Genomic DNA, 19,576 nt, shown 5'->3' with positions numbered 1-19,576 from the left:
TGAAGCGTTCTTGGACATATGTAACATGGTTAATTAATGTTTACTCTCTGACCTTTTGGGTAAAAACCAAGGCGTACAACCCAGTATTTAGAAGTTATTTTCTTTCTAGGCCGCTGTGTCTATACACTACCCATCTTCCTATACTCTCTCGATTTAATCTTCTTTCGAAGATATTACATTTAAGCCTGTGTTTAAGTACACATCATCGTATTATTATTATTATTATTATTATTATTATTATTATTATTATTATTATTATTATTATTATTCCTCTCCATGCAACATATAGCCTCAACCTTCACTGGTCAGGTTTCACTTCCATACATCAGCACACTGTGTACACATACCTGATACACTTTTCCCTTGACTGACAGTGGTAATGATGTGCTTGTTAGTAATGGCAGAAGTTCTATGAAAATACTTCATCTACTTACAAAAAAAAAAAAGAAAAAGAAAAAAGAAACAGCATTTATGTCTTTCTTAAAACCAAGTAAAATTCACCCATTTATTAATGGTTAACAACATAAAAACCGTAATCTAATAGCATACAAAATTTCATATGAATTGGGTTATTGCTTTAGCAACAAAAGAAGAAATATGCAATAATATACATATAGACATGCATACATAATAAGGAACGAGAAAGAAAATAAAATAAAAAGAGAGAGCATAAACTAAGGACAGTTTAGGAGTCACCTACGAATTGATAGGTTAGTGAATAAGGTTGCAGATCGTCTCGCCAACTTAAACTTATTCTATTAGCAATAGTAGAGTTAGTTTCTTTCGTCATCCTCATTTTTGTCAAACTCACTTCCTTTTCTGGCTTTCTTTTAGTCGTCATCTCTAACCATTTATTGTTAGAGGGCTGCTAGGCTTTTTTCATTATAACAGTTTATAAGCTCAACGCTGAGTGGTACAAGCATTCAACCTCCTTTCTGGTTTGCCCAATCAAAGATCATCTCTTAAGCGAGCTGAGAACGTGATAGAAGTTGATAAAAAAAAAAGGGTCAACACACAGTCTGCTTTCTCTTTTCTGGCCAGGAAACCAAAGCGAGCTGACTCATTCCACAGCACTTCTTCCAATCATAGTATAACACATTTGCACATACACACGTACATACATGGCCCTAACGTCAACACCAATCTACAGTAAACATTCTTCATAAATGGCCATTCTTTTTTTTTTTTACATACAGGACATTCTATCTTTTCTTCAGAAAGAAACATTTTTCTCTTCCCTACTAAGAGACGCTCATTTAACAATATCTCATTCGTTTGTACTCACGAGTAGTAGTAGCAGTTCTTTATATATAAAGGTTGAGTAAGAATATCTAGATAAGGCAGATATTCTCTATTCTGTGAAACGTTCTTGAACACATTGATTAATGGATTAATTTTTTTACTCTCTGACCTTTTTTTTGGGGTGGGGTGGGGGGAAAAAACCAAGCTCAAATAATCCAAATCCTATGTCAACTAACTGTCTTCTCTGCCTTGGTATCTGAAGTCGGCCCCACACCCGGACACCCGGAAGCTGACCTTCCCTTGTAGTCTGTAGGCTTGTATTGTCATTGTCAAATCTAAAAGACTCGATCTCAAAATACCTACATTTCATTGTTTGCTACTTCCTGTTTCATCGTACATTTGTATGAAAATTCCTATTCATTGTTACCCTTCAGCACTTAGTGACTCATAAGTCACCTTCATAGTATCATAATTCTTTCATGTTTCTTCTTTCGTTAAAACAATAGCCTTTATATCCAATCTATATAATTATAAAACTCAAATGACCTTGTAATGAGTGATGTAACCCACTTTCCGGTTTAAAACATCTGGTTGCGCATGCGCGCATAAACATTAACCCATAACAACGTAAACGAATAAACACAAATTGCTTCTTTTGCAGATTTTGACCTGCACACTGAAATATTAACGCTATTATTTCGAACTAAACAACTATTTGCAAAGAACTTTGCAGCTAATTCTACCCTATGCGACGAAGGCCATCAACTCCCCATATTTCCTCCTATAACACAGAACAAACTAGGTAACGTACAAATATCCATGCATGAGGTTGCCAAGCTAATCAAGAACCTAGATTCCAGTAAAGCAACTGGCCATGATGGCATCCCAATTATAGTGTTAAAAAAGCTTCAACCAGAACTTGCTCCCATACTTACGAAACTATTTAAGCGCTGCCTTAAGGAGAAGTGCTTTCCGACTCCCTGGAAGACCTCATCAGTTTGCCCTGTATTTAAGAATTCAGGTGATAAGTCATCTCCCTCTCAGTACAGACCAATAAGTCTCCTGTGTGTTATGAGTAAGTTGCTGGAATCCATATTAAATAGAGAAATAGTCAACCACCTCAGCAGGAACAACCTTCTTAGTGACACACAATATGGTTTCCGCTCTGCAAGATCTACCGCAGATGTGCTGACGGTTATATCCAACAGGATTAGTGAATCTCTTGACAAAGGCTTCCTTTCTAGGGCAATTGCTCTTGACATATCAAAGGCCTTCGACAAGGTATGGCATAAGGGTCTACTTCACAAGATTTCCAGCTACAGTATAACTGGAAATGTTTTCTCAATCATTAAATCATTTCTCTCCGATAGGCTCATAAGAGTAGTGGTAGATGGACAAAAATTGGAGGCCTGCAATATAAATGCTGGAGTCCCTCAGGGGTCAATCCTGGGCCCAACTCTCTTCCTGATCTACATCAATGACCTCCCTAAGCACATACTTAAATCATTCGTTGACATCTATGCTGATGACACAACCATCTATGGCAACACATCAAAGGCTGTAAATGACAAAGTTCTCTCTGATTCTCTCTCCTCTGATCTCGAGCGCGTGGTTCAGTGGGGGAAGACGTGACTGGTTACCTTTAATGCATCCAAAACCAAACTCCTATCCTTACATCATCAATGCTCTGATCCCCATCTGGCATCAATTGGGATGGATGGCTCATTGGGTGACGCCCCGTGTTTTCACAAGCTTCTGGGTTTGACCTTTACTCCTGATCTGAAATGGAACACGTACATCAAGTCTGTTACCAAGGTCGCTGGAAAGATGGTGGGATCCTTCTACCGATCCAGAAGATATCTCACTACTGATGCAATTCTCTATCTATATAAAAGCCAAGTACGTCCAAGGATGGAATACTGTTGCCATATCTGGACAGGAGCTGCTAAAAACAGCCTATCCTGCCTTGACAGAGTACAAAATAGACTTTGTGGCTTAGTGGGGGATGCCCTTTTCTCTACCCTGCAACCTCTCTCCCACAGAAGAGACGTTGCGAGCCTATCCTTGTTTTATCGTTATTTTCATGGCAGGTGCTCGTCTGAACTCCAATCTCTGGTCCCCCCTCGCCAATCTTTCATGAAAAACACCTGTCTAGCTGAATCCACTGTGAAAATTTTCCTCCACTCTTTATCTATGCCTAAATTAAAACGTGGATTCCATGAACAAAGCTTCTTTCTTAGAACTGCACGCCTGTGGAACTCTGTTCCATCTGCCTGCTTCCCACTGGACTACAACTTGGATGTCTTCAAGTCCAACGTTAACAAATTCCTAATGAACCGCCCCCTTAAGTAAACACTTCATCAAATTTCCACACTAACGTAATGTACTTGCAATATCCCTTATCCCTGAGTGGCTTCCGGGCCTTGATAAGTGGTGATCACTGTGTAAAAAAAACAAAACTTTAACCCGTTGACAAACATAAGAACAATTGCAGTAAAGCCAAGACTACTACTACTACTACTACTACTACTACTACTACTACTACTATTATTACTACTACTACTACTACTACTACTCTCTATCCGTCCCTTTTCCTTCCTTCCTTCCTTCCTTCTTTTTCTTTATTTTTTGTTTACATTTCTAGATACAAAATAGTTGTGTGAGAACTGTGAATTTGTTGACACATTTACTAATCTGTTTCAATATTAGTTTTATTTTATTTATTTAGGTTTTATTTTTTTGCTTCAGGTTTTATTAATTATTTTTATTTTTAGATTTTAAGTTTCTATAACTTGGTTGAAGGATTCCAATATTTCTCATCGGTAGGTTCATGTGCGTTTTTGCTGCTAAATGACTTCTGTCGGCATTCGATTTGTAGGAAAATCATGTTTAATTTTCGATTTTTGAGCGATTATTCGGAAAAATAGGTAACTTTACACGAATAGGGAGGATTTTTGTTTTCATGTTTGAGTGATCAGTCTGTGATTTTTCATTTTAATATACTTTCATAGAAATGTTTCTGTTATGTCAAAAAAACCCTATTTTCTTTACGTCACAAGTGTCACGCTCATACATGAATTCCATAGCTAATATAACATACTGACCCAACGGGTCACGGATAGTCTAGTTCATATTAAATGTTGGTATGGTTCCTGCCAATGCATAAAGATGGCCACTACGAAAGCCAGGGACAACGTCATATATGCATTTTAAAATTGAATAACATCTAATATATAAACGGCTATATGTTTGTCTGTCGGTCTGTCTGTCTGTCTCCATATTTTCAAACTCTATCTCTTCCAAAACTAAAAGTCGCAGAGCAGAGCTAGGCGCCTCAAATGATTGGATTTTTTACGGGTTGTTCTTTTATGGGTCTTTAGCTGGTAAAAAAATAGTTTTTAAGGGGTCAAAAATGAACAAAAATTGAAAAACAAAATCGTTAAACATTTTGTACATTTATCTTAGTTTATTTTTTATTTGTTATTTTTAATCGGTTTATTGATCACAACTAAAACGGTAAATGTGTTTACCCTCATCTTGTAACTCTTGTGTAAACCCTTTCAAGTATTATGTGCCCCCACCATCATCATAAGTGAAGTATCTCCTCTCTATATGTGTATAGGAACTTTTGTTGCATATATCTCACATACTGCAGTAATAATATGAAGTCCCCAAGAATTGTCACAGTCGTCGTGATGATGTAATATATATAAATGTCTTCCTATCAGAATTGTCATCGCAATCATTATATGTCCCCAAAGTGAGCCCTCGGCTACACTACAACAGACACAAACATGAAAATTATTGCTTACCTTCTCTTATAACAATCCTATAAGATTTTCATAAATTATTTGAAACTTTCTTTCTTTTTTTTTTTTTTTACCTTTTTAAGCATTTCTTAAGAAGTATGCATTTAGTGTAAGATTGTTTTTGCTTTTGTTTATGTTAGGGAATCTCAATCTTGTCTGGAATGGATGATATACAATTGCTCCTCGACGATCACATCGTGAAGGCACAAACCATGAAAGGATCGCCATTCATAAAACCGTTCGAGACCGAAATGAAAGAATGGGAAGAAAAGCTAGTGAGCATGTTTGACATCATTGAAGAATGGTTGAAGGTAAACATTACACATATCTTCTGTTTCACTGATCTGTTGTTACGACCCGGACGAGAATAATTTTTTTATGCGTATTATTATTAGGGTTAGGACAACAGCATATTCTTTTCTTTGTTTTGACTCTCGAGTATATACCCGACACAGTTAGACACAATTAATCAACCAAGAACCACATCACTCTACATAAAAACATATAAGATATCAATGGATATATACATGAGAATCAAAACAAGGAAAAGAATATGCTGTTGTCATAGCCCTAATTATTATCCAGCCGTACAACTTTACTATTTATATTTTACCCGGGAATTTTGGCTAAAGTTTTCCGGGGTTCTGGTTAACAGTGGATTACTCGAGCTGAGACAACTGAAACAATGATTAAATTATGAAAAGTCAAATTTCATATGAAGAATATGATCAATAATCTTTAAAATTTACTTATAGAATATTTATTTTTTCCTCTTTGTGGAGGGTCACCTCTTTTATTTTTTCTATAATCGCTTTCCTCTCAATGTTCCTCAATTCCTCATATCCAACATTTTCGATATATCTCTATGCAATTCAAACACTCGACTGTACGTCAAAATAAATAAATAAATAAAAACTAAAAAAAATAACACCTTGGCAGAAAATTAAAAAGGTCGGCTGCTAGGTTTCCAATTTCCCTTAAACTTTTTTTTTCTTTTTCAATTTGTAAGTTTACCCACTCGACCTCTATCAAACTTCCTCTCAAGAAATCAGCGAAGAAGAAGAGGAAGAGGAAGAAGAAGAAGAAGAAGAAGAAGAAGAAGAACCATCTGCTAAAATTCAGTTAAAGCCACGCCCTCTTCGTTACTCTTTAGTCTTCTCTCTCTAGATATATTTCTGGTATACACACACACGTACACAATACATACGCAATAATTTGTTGGTTTGGTCACACTGGGTTAGTAGATGTAGAGCAGTTGAAGTATCAGTATCAAAGTCAGGTTAAGGAAAATATGAGAGGAAGTATGACCATGCATTTGAGAGAAAAAGGGATAACTAAAAACCTAACCAGCATTTAATATTGGTGTTATTTCTGTTGCTGTCTTGTTGAGCATCATTCATGATTATTTGTTGGTATTTGTTTTGCCGAAACCTTTCGATTAAGATTTCTTTTTAGAGGGATATCGGGTACTTATGGGGAAGGCCACGTAAAGATTGCCAATATCCCTAAGTGAAAATATTTCTGTTTAAACGACTTGGATTCGAACTTGGCACAGCCAGGTTGTTAGTCCACTAAGCCACCGTCACCTTCCTGTTGTTGCTGATGTAGAATTCTTATATTTTCAGTAAAATGTTTGTTTGTTTGTTTTTAGTGCCAATCCACCTGGTTATATTTGGAACCAATCTTTAGCTCCGAGGACATCATGGCTCAGATGCCGAACGAGAGTAATAAGTTTGCCATTGTTGATAGCACGTGGAGGGATATTCAAACAAAAGCAGCAACCAACACGCATTGTCTTGAAGCAACCGGACAAACCGACATGTTGCTACGTCTCAGAGAAGCCAATGTACTTTTAGAAGACATTCAAAAAGGTCTTAATCTTTATTTGGAGAAAAAACGACTCTATTTTCCAAGGTAAGAAACATTTTTTTTTATTTGCGGGTCACCGCTTATCAAGACCCTGAAGCCACTCGAGGATAACGAGTGTTATGTAGACAATGAGACAACACCATGATGATCCCTAATTGTGGAGGCTTTGATTATTTAAGCGGACAGCTCAATAAGAACTTATTTACATTAGACATGAAAACGACCATGTTATAGTCAGCTGGAAAGCAGCCGATTGGTAGTATGTTCTTCACAAAATCCAATTTCGCTAGTTGGCATTCTGCTTTTCATGTTCTATTTTTTTTTCTTTTTATTAATGAATTATCACATTATCAAGACTAAAAACCATTCGTGATATATGGATTTTCAGTTGAATGATGAAGAATATTATGAAAGGATTGAAAATGGTGAATGAAGTGAACTGATTACATATGAGCATGGTTTATAACATGTACTTTTTGACATTAGATTTGGATTATTTGAGCTTGGTTTTTACCCCCACCCCCACCCCAAAAAAAAGGTCAGAGAGTAAAAAAATTAATCCATTAATCAATGTGTTCAAGAACGTTTCACAGAATAGAGAATATCTGCCTTATCTAGATATTCTTACTCAACCTTTATATATAAAGAACTGCTACTACTACTCGTGAGTACAAACGAATGAGATATTGTTAAATGAGCGTCTCTTAGTAGGGAAGAGAAAAATGTTTCTTTCTGAAGAAAAGATAGTATGTCCTGTATGTAAAAAAAAAAAGAATGGCCATTTATGAAGAATGTTTACTGTAGATTGGTGTTGACGTTAGGGCCATGTATGTACGTGTGTATGTGCAAATGTGTTATACTATGATTGGAAGAAGTGCTGTGGAATGAGTCAGCTCGCTTTGGTTTCCTGGCCAGAAAAGAGAAAGCAGACTGTGTGTTGACCCTTTTTTTTTTATCAACTTCTATCACGTTCTCAGCTCGCTTAAGAGATGATCTTTGATTGGGCAAACCAGAAAGGAGGTTGAATGCTTGTACCACTCAGCGTTGAGCTTATAAACTGTTATAATGAAAAAAGCCTAGCAGCCCTCTAACAATAATTCACCATGTTACATATGTCCAAGAACGTTTCACAGAATGGAGAATATCTGCTTTATCCAGATATTCTTAATCTATCTTGATAAATAAAGAACTGCTACTACTACGAGAAATAATAAGAATGATACATAAAGAATGATGCATAAAGAATGATGCATAAAGAATGATGCGTAAAGGACGTATGCGTTGTTGCTTGTTTTTTTTTGTTTCTTTAATGTGTCATTACTTATCAAGGTCAAAGAGCACTTGAGGATGAGGGTTAATGAAGTGAATGGATTTGTCAGTTGAATGATAATGAATATCATGAGAGGATTTAAAATGATGAATAAATAAACAAAGTTTGAATACTTTTCATAAACTGTGCACGAAAGTATTCAAACTTTGTTTTGCTTGGGATTATTTGAATATTTTTAAGGGTACAGTGCTGGACACTTAAGTTTTATGGGTTAGTTTTACCTGAAAAGGGTTAGGGAGTAAAAAGCAATTCACTGTGTTACATGTGTTCAAGATCGTTGTACAGAATAGAGGATATTTGGTTTGTAGGCTTTGAAAGTTTGGCAACTTCGTGAGGGGGGATCAAACTAAATGACAAATAGACGTCCAAGCAGTCACCAAAAGGCAGACTCGTGCAAGCCATGGAAACTTGTCTACAACTGGATAGACAATTAGTTACGTATGGGTTGCTACTTAACAATGCTAAAATACATGCGAGGATAATGGTTAATGAGATGGAATGCTTTTCAGTTGAATGATAATGATAATGAATATTATGAGAGGATTTAAAATGATGACTAGAATGAACAAAGTTTGATTGTTTATTATAATAGTTTATAACAAGTATTTGTTGACATTGGATTTGAAGATGGTCATGTTATAGTCTGCAGGGAAGGAGTCCTGTTGTAATGTGTCTCACAGGCGGGAAGAGGGGTAAGAAGAAATTAAATGAAAATAACAGTAGGCATCTGGAGAAAGAAGAAACAGTTTTTGTTTTCAGTTGTGGTAGGAAGACGAGTTCGTTTGAATGCCTAACAATGAGGATCCTGGGATTTGAGATCGGTCAAGCACTTTCAAGATCTCCTTTTTGAGAAAGAACAGAAGAGGTCATCCCTCACTAGATTGTGAAATTAATGTTGTCTTTTGTCAAAGCAAGAAAAGACACTTGACCTCAGACGTGGTAGAAATACTTCACCTGACTCTTATACATGATTGCATCAGGAGGCAGGTACTTCCTGGAGCAATAGAATGATTCAAAAATTTTTCCCAACAACTTGTAAACATACCTTATTCTGACTTTTATGTTTCTGAATATTTGAGATGACGATTGAGTACTCATATTATTTAGATTCTTTGGACTACTGTTCTCATCTTGACCGTTATTTTCACAATGTTTCGGTCGATGTTGCCTCTGACTTTCTTCAGATGTATTTTGTCAAACTCGGGAATCTAACTCTCAAACTCGGGAAACTTTGTATCACACTCTGGAATCTGCACAGAATTTCAGATGGAACCCTTTAACCCATGGGGGTAGCATGCTCTCATTCCATCAGCCATGATTAGATAGAAATCTTAAGAATTCACTATTGCATTTCTGAGTGTCGCCCATGTTGAGACACTTGTAGTCTGTCTAAACTGTACGAACGAACTGACTAAACCAAGATGGCCGACTCCTATTTATATCACCACAAGCAAGGGAGGTAACCATGTAACTGAATCAAGGGAGGTAACCAATGTCTACATTAACATTGCTGCTGTCCTCAAGTGAATAATTTATTTCTGATTTAACAAGTCCCTTAGAAGCTCAGACGAAGCTCCTGCCTTGGTCAAACAATCAGAGACCTGATCACAACCCTTGATCCATCCTATCTGTATCTCCCCTCTACTCTTCATTTCCTTCAGCCTTGCTACATCTATTCTCAATCGTCGATCGCTTACCAGATTGTTGGAATTCAATGTCTCCACAAGTGATGCATTATCTGTCTTGCAGAGAACGTCTGGCAATTTAGATAACTGAAATACCTCTTGTATCATAACCGCAGTCAAAACACCAGCATCAGCTCCCTCATTCAGAGCAAGAGTCTCTGAGGCCAATGGGCTTTTTGTCACTCTGTCCAATTTCTTTGACGCCCAACACATGGGGGCCATTTTGTCAGTACTTCCTCCAATAAAGACAACAAAACCACCCTGTGAAGATCCATCTTCCAGACTGGCATAAGAGGCATCAGTATAACACAAAATGTGTAAATCTGAGGGCTTTCCCAATTTTGGAAATGTTATAGAACCCTTCTTGGATTTCAATTTTGATAAGGCTTTATTCGCCTCAAATAAGGCTTTTACTCTGGGATGCTTTCCAGTGTTGCTCATTTTACACACATCAAAAGCTATATCAGGGCGTGTTTGAGTTGAAACCCACATCATCTGACCTGCAAGTCTCTTCAACTCATGCTTTTCTTCTTCATTCAGTTCATCATTTTTCCTCAGTATCCTCCCTTTGCTTATTTCTATTGGAGATATGGAAGATACATATAGATCTTGTTCTACAGTGATCCCATTTTCCTGTTGATTAACATTCAGTCCAACATATTTGAATGTTCCACTTTCATGATATCCCACCTTAAATTTTTCTTTCAATGTTGCAATCACATCCCTTTCAAACTCTGTGTTTCCACAGAAAACAAAATCATCCACGTGCATAGCAAGAATTCCAGTCAAATTTCCTTTAATATCATGCCACAAAAACAATGCATTATCATAAGCACTTGCTACTCCTTTTAATTCAATCAAAGCCTGAGTAACTCTCTTGTACCATGCCCGTGGAGCATCATTCAATCCATAGATGCATCTTTTTAATTTCCACACTTGAGATTTAGGACAAACATCAGATGGTGGCCTCAGGTACACATCTCTCTCTAAAATACCACCTTGCAAAAAGGCTGAGGTAAAATCTATGGTCTGCAGCATCCAATTCTTTATTGATGCGGTTAGCATGACCATTCGCATAGCTTCACGGCTACATGTTGGGGAGTCCGTTTTCAGATTACTATTTTCTTCATAGCCTCGTGCTACAAGGCGAGCTTTCATTGTTTTCTGATTATCCTTGAATTTTTCAGTAATCACCCATCTTGTGGATATTGTTTTTTGACCTGTGTATGGCACACATTCAAATACTTCATAGGTGTTCATGTTTTTTATTTCTTTATGCTTGGCATCCATTACAGCTTTCGACTGCTCTTGTTCAGCGGTGAGCAGGACTACATTTTCCTGTTCAGTATATTGGGGCACTTCTCTCCAATGATCAATATGATTCCAGTTGATACAAACTTGATCCTCGTTTTCATCCTCAGGTTCTATATTGATCCAATGACTATATTTGCCAGTTGATTTAGGCTGTACTGACATAACCTTTCCTTTCTTCCACTCCTCACTTCCATTTATTTTATAAGTTATGGTCTTATTTCGGCCAGGTTTTTCAGTCTTATCCCTTAAACTGGTAGAACTATCAACAACTTCTTCTCTGTCTATATCTTCACTTTCTACCACTTGATTCTGCAACTCCTCCTCCTCAACTGAAAGGTATTCATTCTTCCCTTCTGTAGTGTTTCCCAGCATTTCAGCTTTTTTTGTTCTTTTTTCGTTGTTTTTATTCACTTTCATCAATTGGCACGGATGCATCCTATAAAATGCTCCGCCATGTCTGATTAAGACAAACTGGCCTTCTCTGCCTAACACTTTTGCTGGACCACGCCATCCTTTAAAACCCTGCCTCCGATAATAGATTTGGTCTCCGGTAGCATAATCTTCATCAGCATAAGTTCTGACATTAGACCTGAGAGCTCTCCTAATTCTCTCACTGGACTCAGCTTCCAAAAAGTTTCTCCTTGCACTATGGAGAGCATTTAAATTTTTTCTCACCATGTCACTTGTAGTAGAGGACTCCATAGCAGGTAACTGGTCTGTCAGAATTGAGGGTGTATTTACATTGAAACCGAATACAAGTTCATTTGGACTGTGTCCAGAGTAATTGAGGAGGGCATTTTTTGCACAAATAGCCCATGCCAAGGCAATTTCAGGTTCACACTTCTCATCGTCAATTGTTTTTTTCATTGCCTCAGCAACTATCAAATTATGACGTTCTACAGTACCGTTGCTGAATGGACTTTCTGCGGCAGTAGTACAGGTCTCTATGTTGAGTTTTTCATTCATCTGTCTATAGTGTTCGTTGTTGAATTCACCCCCATTATCACTCAGAAAACGAACAGGAGATCCGAAATAGGTAATCCACATCATAAAGATGTTTTTGATGATCTCCTCCTTCTTCTTTGTTTTGATCAATGTTGCCGCTGAATACCTGGTAGCGGCATCAATGAGATGTAGTATCCACACCTCATTGTGGATGAACTCTTTCAAATCCATGCAAACTGTGTGATTAAATCTATTGCCAAGAGGCAATCCCACAACCGGTCGCAGTGGAGCTTTTTTAAATCTAAGGCAAATTTGACAGTTTTCACAAACCTCCTCAATCGCCTTTATAAATTCCTTGTCATTGAATTTGCCACTTTTTTTAACCAAGGAAACAAGTTTTTCCTTCGAGGCATGAGCAAACTGTCGATGAAGTTTTTCTGCTTTTTTTTTTTTTCTATGAAAGAACACTGACCAAAATTCTGAACATGTAATACAATGTTCTTAGTACCACTATGATCCAACAACTTATTTGTTAAGGGGAGACAATAGTGCCCTGAAGTTGTGGTCTTTAGTTCAATACATTTATCAAAAATCCAGCACATATCTTTCCGGAAATCTAGCACTATTCCTGCTGTCTTCATTGATTTGTGACTTAATAGAAGAGGCAAGTCGTTTTTCACAATATCTGCTTCGATATAAACTCTTATACCTCCGAGTGTAACCGGAAATTTAGCAACTTTAATTGCTGTGACAGCCACTCCATCACCAAAACAAAAACTCCGGTCTGAGTTCGTATACTTCACTAGTTGCAGGTCACTTTCATTTAAAGTATCCAAATAAACATCAAGCCACACTTCGCCAGCCAGTGTGCGAGTACAAGCAGAATCCAAGACTGCCATTCCAAATGTTTCCTTTACAAGATTTGAGATTTTTTCATTTGTACTGTTCAAATAAATATTTTCTTGAATGAACAACGTAATGTGTATTTGTTCTGTCGCTTCCGTAAACCTGGGCGTATTTCTAGGACACTCTCTAATTAGATGGTTCGGAGACTGACATTTGTAACACAACAACACGTTTCCACTTCGGTCACATGGATTAGATTGTCCTCGACGAAAACGCCTTTTGTTGTTACCCGGTTTAGAATAATTATAGTTGACGATTTCGGGCTCTGATTTCACTGCCGGTACATTTTCATCACGATAAATGTCACCAAATACTTTCTTTATCGATTCCTTCATGTTTTGATACGTCAAAACAGAACACGTTGTCCGCGCTAATTTTTCGTTCTCTTCCGATATGTTAACCGCGTTCAAAACAAGAAAAGCTTGCACTCCTTCCGGTAGAATAATGTAGAATTTTTTTAATCTTTGGTACAAAAACTCATAACGAACAAGAAAGTCATTTATACTGGTACCTGACGGTCTTTTATAAGTGTAAAATTCCTTAAAAGTCATGTAAGCGCGCGTGTGTTCATCCTTTAAATATATGTCATCCAGTTTCTTTATTAAGATCTTCAAGCCATCTCGTCCGCCGATGTCACTTGTTGGCAATTCACGTACACATTCTCTAATATTCGGTGGTAGCGTCAAAAACACTGCTGGCCCTTTTTTTTCCTCAGAAAGATCCGTGAACAACGACCACATTTCAACGTCTTGTTTCCAGTTCTCGTAAACATCCTCCCCCTCCAACAATGGAGGTTGTTTGTTCGAAGTTGCCATATCCGATATCCGATCTGTCTAGTGCTACAGACAAGCTGTACAAAAAAAAAAAAAAATTTTTTTTTTTTTTTTTTTTTTTTTTTCGTTTTGTCGCACACAGAGGGATATCTCTGCTACCATTTGTTGAGACACTTGTAGTCTGTCTAAACTGTACGAACGAACTGACTAAACCAAGATGGCCGACTCCTATTTATATCACCACAAGCAAGGGAGGTAACCATGTAACTGAATCAAGGGAGGTAACCAATGTCTACATTAACAGCCCACACTGAAGATTGAACCTCAAACCTTCTTCATGTATATCTTGTCGAACTCAGGAATCTTTCTGTTTAACTCGGGAATCTGGATAGAATTTTGAATGGAATCTATTATTTAATCCATTGGGGTAGTCAGCCATGACTGGGTTAAAGTCCTAAATAATTCATAATTGTATTTTGGGTGTCATCATCACGGTAGATTGAACGTTCAACTTCCAGAAGAGTGTTAAACTCTTCTGGAGGTTGAAGGTTCAATCTACCGTGATGATGACACAACAGAATTTTACCAAGAACTTTATCCACTACACCACAAAAAAACCTGACTCACGAGTCACTGATTATTGATATTTTTTGTGTGTCCAAACCTGTGTTGCTTTACAACAACTGATATAAGTGCGAGTTTTGTCTTTACTAAACGATTGCTTATTCTAATACTGTCCTTGATAAACAAACATGGTGGCCAATTTGAGCTAGCTTCCGCCAAAAGAGGAAGTTTCAAAGTCACTTTTATATATATATATATATATATATATATATATATATATATATATATATATATACTGGTTCACAAGGAACAAACACTTATTTTTATGCTCATATCAAAACAGGTTCAGTTTTATTTAGTACGCAAGCATACATTTGTTTCGGCCTTTTACTGGTATTTTTATACATACTTCTCTGCATATGTATTTCTTTTTTATTATTTTTATACCGGTGGTGTCCTTGGCTCTAAATATGCATAAAAAAAACAAATGACCTTTTTTGAGATGAGCATAAAATTAGTGTCCGTTGCCAGTGAAGTGGTACATTATAAAATTATTTATAGTTCTAGTATTGTGCTATCGAGCAAATAAATGAATTTTTTGTTATTAGTATTTATATTTTAACACAAAATTGAATATTGTTTAATAGTATACTTATATTAGTATGTGTATGGTTTGAAATGAGAACAAGCCTATTTTGTTGAAAGTGACCAACCCGACAACTATGCACTTCTGTAATGCTTCCTCTTGGTCATTTGTATAAAAAATGCCATAACTTATGAAGTTAAATGCATCACACTTTGAGATACTATCTTTATTATGATGTACTTTTATTTAAATATTATTTCCTCTATTCTATGTGTACTTATCAGCCATTTTGTTTTATTACAAATGTAATACTATTGACGTGCCTCCACGCTACTCAAGTGGTCAGAAGAGAAAAAGAGAAAATATTATAACAAAAATGGAGGAAATAGGTTTATCAACAACACAAAGGCATAGGAAGTTGTTCACCAGTGTACATAAAAAAGCTGAAATATGATTGTCAATCAAGGTGTGGCAGTTATTTTAGAACAAAGGACTGAACAAGGGATCAGTTGATATATTTTTGAGTTACAAGAGTGGTAATGAGTTTTGTGACAGTTTTACAACAGTTGGGAGAAGTCTTATGGATTGTGACGGTTGACAGCAATTAGAATCGATGACAGCTGTGAGTTGGAGACGGTCGAAGAGGAGATGAGGAAATGAATTAATCAACTGAATGACCAACACAGATGTAGATGTTGACCTTGGCAAATAGAGGATCGATTGTGTCACACATGCACAGAGAGTGAAACTGATATTTTCAGAATGTGTTAGAGGTTTTGTTTTATTTTGTTTTTTAAATACTCGTGAACCTATGCACAACCTCTCGACAGCTGCCAATGTACGAGACGACGACATGACCATGATTAGAAGAGAAAATCAAAGAAAAGAAATCAATATTGACTCTCCACCTCTCTGACTCTAGCCATATATCACAACATTTGAAGGGACATGGCTACCAACATTCGGAATTTCGAAGAATTATGGTAGAAAATACAAGAGTATTGCAGAGTGAGAGAAATGTAAATAGGCTAAGTATACTCGAAGCATTGTACATTAAAACAAAGAAGCCTCAAATAAATAATATTAATTGCAGTGCAGCCGGAACGTTTTGAAATGTTTGGGATAATAATATATATATATGTGTTTGTATATATAAATCTGTTTAATATATGTAAAAAAAAAAAGTTCGCCCACTTAACTTGTAACAAATTACCACGTGACTAGGAAAAAAATATATATATATAAGTAAATTAAAAACAATCCCTATATTTACTTCTACAATATGCCTGAGGATGATAGAAGTACTTCTGTCGAAAGCGCCCGCGATTATGGATCCAACATATACAATTTCGAGAAAAACACAAAAAGGACTATTCGGAGATTGGAGAAGATAAAAAGGAAAATTGTAAAACAGAATAATTCCATGCTATTAAATAATATTTGTCTAATATATATATATATATATATATATATATATATATATATATATATATATATATATATATATGATGATGATGATGAAAATTATAGTAATGATTGTCTAAAATGACGGGGAGATGAAAAAGAAACAAACCAAAATTATATGTTCATCAACGTTGTGTTTTTATTTCAAGACGTCCTCGGGATGACTGATTTGAAAAAAAAAAAAAAAAAAAAAATACCAGTGCAATATGTAAAAAATTTTCAACACAACAAATATATTTTCAAATATTGTATTGGTATTTTATTTCTTCAAATCAATCACCCCGAGGAAGTCTTGAAATAAAGACGCAACGTCGATGAGCATATAATTTTGGTTTGTTCCTTTTCATCTCTTCATGCATATATATATATATATATATATATATATATATATATATATATATATATATATATATATATATATATATATATATATATATATATATATATATATATATATATATATATATATAAAATGGGTTAGGAAATTCCAACGAAAGAAAGATGTATATTTAAATAAGGGAGTAGTCACCAACAATGTGTACTTTTTAACATTATTTTATTATTCCGTGTCTTGGTTTTTCATTGAGAATTATGTTTGAATCATCGTAATAATGTTTTTAAGTCATTGAAATCGTTTCTACGCGCGTTTCAGACGGTCTGTGATGCGTCCTCGTCAGAAATTATTTTCAAATGTGTTGGAGATGTAAAAATGGCGATTTTCGTAGTTAATTTTAAGTTTTTCCAAGGGGTGGAGGCTTGTAAGTGTTTATTATTCATTGGTATGCTCAATTTTTATTGCTCTTTTATTGGGCTTGTCCAGGGAGACGTTGACCTGGCTGTAGTCGCTATCTCTTTCTGCTAATGTTTTTTTCTTTTCCTTTAGGGTGGGGTAGGGTGTGTGTGTGTGTGTGTGTGTGTGTGTGTGTGTGTGTGTGTGTGTGTGTGTGTGTGTGTGTGCGCGCGCGCGTGTGTGTGCGTGTGTGTGTTTGCTTTTATTGGTTTGGGAATGTGTATATTGTTTTATAGTATTTTGGGGTTATTTGCTTCCTTAGGAAGGCGGCTGTGGTCCGAGATCGTTACTAATGTGTATGTGTGGGGAGGGAGGGACTGGCTCTTCTGAAATAAGGGTAGGGGTGCTTTCATTCTATTTTGATATTTATTTTTTGGATTCTTGGATTTTAGTATTGTGATTTTTCGTTTTAGTCTTTTCGGGTAGTTCTTATATTATGTTTGTTTAGAAAGAGGGGTGTATTTAAAATAGGGGATTTTTTAATGTTTCTATTTATTTGTCTCCCCATGTGGGTATGGCCAGACCCAGGATCGGTTCCTAGTGTGGGGAAGATTTTGTTCCCCAGAGGGGGGCATTGGGGGGGTATAGGTATGGGAGGGGGATGATAGAAGGGATGATAGTTGTTTCAGTCATGAGGGGGTTCTCCTCCACTGACTGAGGAGGGAGCGAGGTGTTCGAACAGATATTATACTATGGTTCTAGGTGTCTCCTAGTGTTATTGGTTTCGAGGTTAAGTAGGGTTGGTATTGTTCAGTGTGTTATATTAGAGATAGGGGTGTTAGTCTGTGTGTGGTTGTATGCGCGCACGTGTGTGTTTTAATGTGTCGGTTCTGATTTATGTGTGGGTGTGTATATGTGTATGTGTATGGGTGTGCATGCGAGTGTACCTTGCATTTCATGTTTTTGTGTGATGGTATTAGGTTCTGTTCAGTTCAGGAGTGAATCTGGTGATGAAGTTTTTTTCCTGTGTAAGTAAATAAAAATAATTGTCTGTTTGGAAGATTGGCATTATTTTGAAGCTGTTTCCACTACATGTGTGTACGTGTTTTGAAACATAGAGGTGTCTGTTATCTGCAATTTTGATGTTGCTCTTATGTAAGGCCCCTCTATTGCTGAAATTTTTGGTGGCGCCTATGTAGGATTTGTTGCATGTTGTGCATCTTAGTGCATATACTACATTTCTGGAGGTGGAATAATAAAATAATGTTAAAAAATACACATTGTTGGTGACTACTCCCTTATTTAAATATATATATATATATATATATATATATATATATAAAATATTAATTATTAATTAATAATTAATATATATATATAAAATATTAATTATTAATTAATAATTACTACGCACATGAAGTAAGTAAAATGACTTACTTTTATGCACGTAGTAATTATTAATTAATAATAAATATTTAAATAATAAAAAGTAAACAAAAACATCCTAAGATTTGGGCGAAGAAAAATGTAAACAAAGGGCAAATAACTCCTTTGTTACAATAAGAGAAATCGCTCAGGGAGCGAAATTAAGAAATTAATCGCTAATAAAATAAAATTCACAAAAATTCAAACAATCTTTTATATATATATATATATATATATATATATATATATATATATATATATATATATACCTCTATCTATTTATCTCTCTCTCTCTCTCTCTCTCTCACTCTCTCTCTCTCTCTATATATATATATATATACATATATATATGTATATATATATATATATATATATATATACCTCTATCTATCTATCTATCTATCTATCTATCTCTCTCTCTCTCTCTCTATATATATATATATATATATATATATATATATATATAACCTAACCACTGCGTATCCTTTCATTTGTATTTTTTATTTTTCATTTCTTTTCTGCATTAGTTTCAATAATGCCAGTATCAGGAAATTCATAGATTCGCTATAATAATTATTTGTTAAAATCACTCCTATCACTCCTCTGATAAAAAGAACGCATTCTTTGAAACTCTACGGATTAAGGAAGTCTTAATATTTCTTTTGAGTATCCTGTTGAACAATAAATTCTTGTAAATTATAATTTATGGGCTTTAAATGTGTTCTTTTAAAATATATATATATATATATATATATATATATATATATATATATATATAAAGAACACACACACATACATATACACACACACACACACACACACACACACACACACACACACACACACACACACACACATGAAGTTTGAAGTGAGAACAAATCCGCTTTTGTTGAAAGCTACCTATGCTTCATCAGGGTGATTTGTCGCAAAAATC

General features: G+C 35.6%; 1 protein-coding gene across 1 annotated transcript in view; it reads left to right on the top strand.

The window, feature by feature from the left end:
* The window catches only part of LOC145293101 (dynein axonemal heavy chain 3-like), a 404,365-nt gene that overhangs the window by 107,334 nt on the left and 277,455 nt on the right, over positions 1 to 19,576 (top strand). The window contains exons 22-23 of the mRNA XM_080139477.1: positions 5,192 to 5,362; positions 6,703 to 6,965. Of these exons, the coding sequence (XP_079995603.1) occupies positions 5,192 to 5,362; positions 6,703 to 6,965 (434 nt within the window). The remainder of the gene's footprint in view (positions 1 to 5,191; positions 5,363 to 6,702; positions 6,966 to 19,576) is intronic.

Source organism: Euprymna scolopes, chromosome 14, assembly GCF_053919585.1.
Source record: "Euprymna scolopes isolate OS-2025 chromosome 14, ASM5391958v1, whole genome shotgun sequence".
In the NCBI taxonomy this organism is placed as follows: Eukaryota; Metazoa; Mollusca; class Cephalopoda; order Sepiida; family Sepiolidae; genus Euprymna; species Euprymna scolopes.
This window is presented reverse-complemented; position numbering and strand designations above follow the sequence as displayed.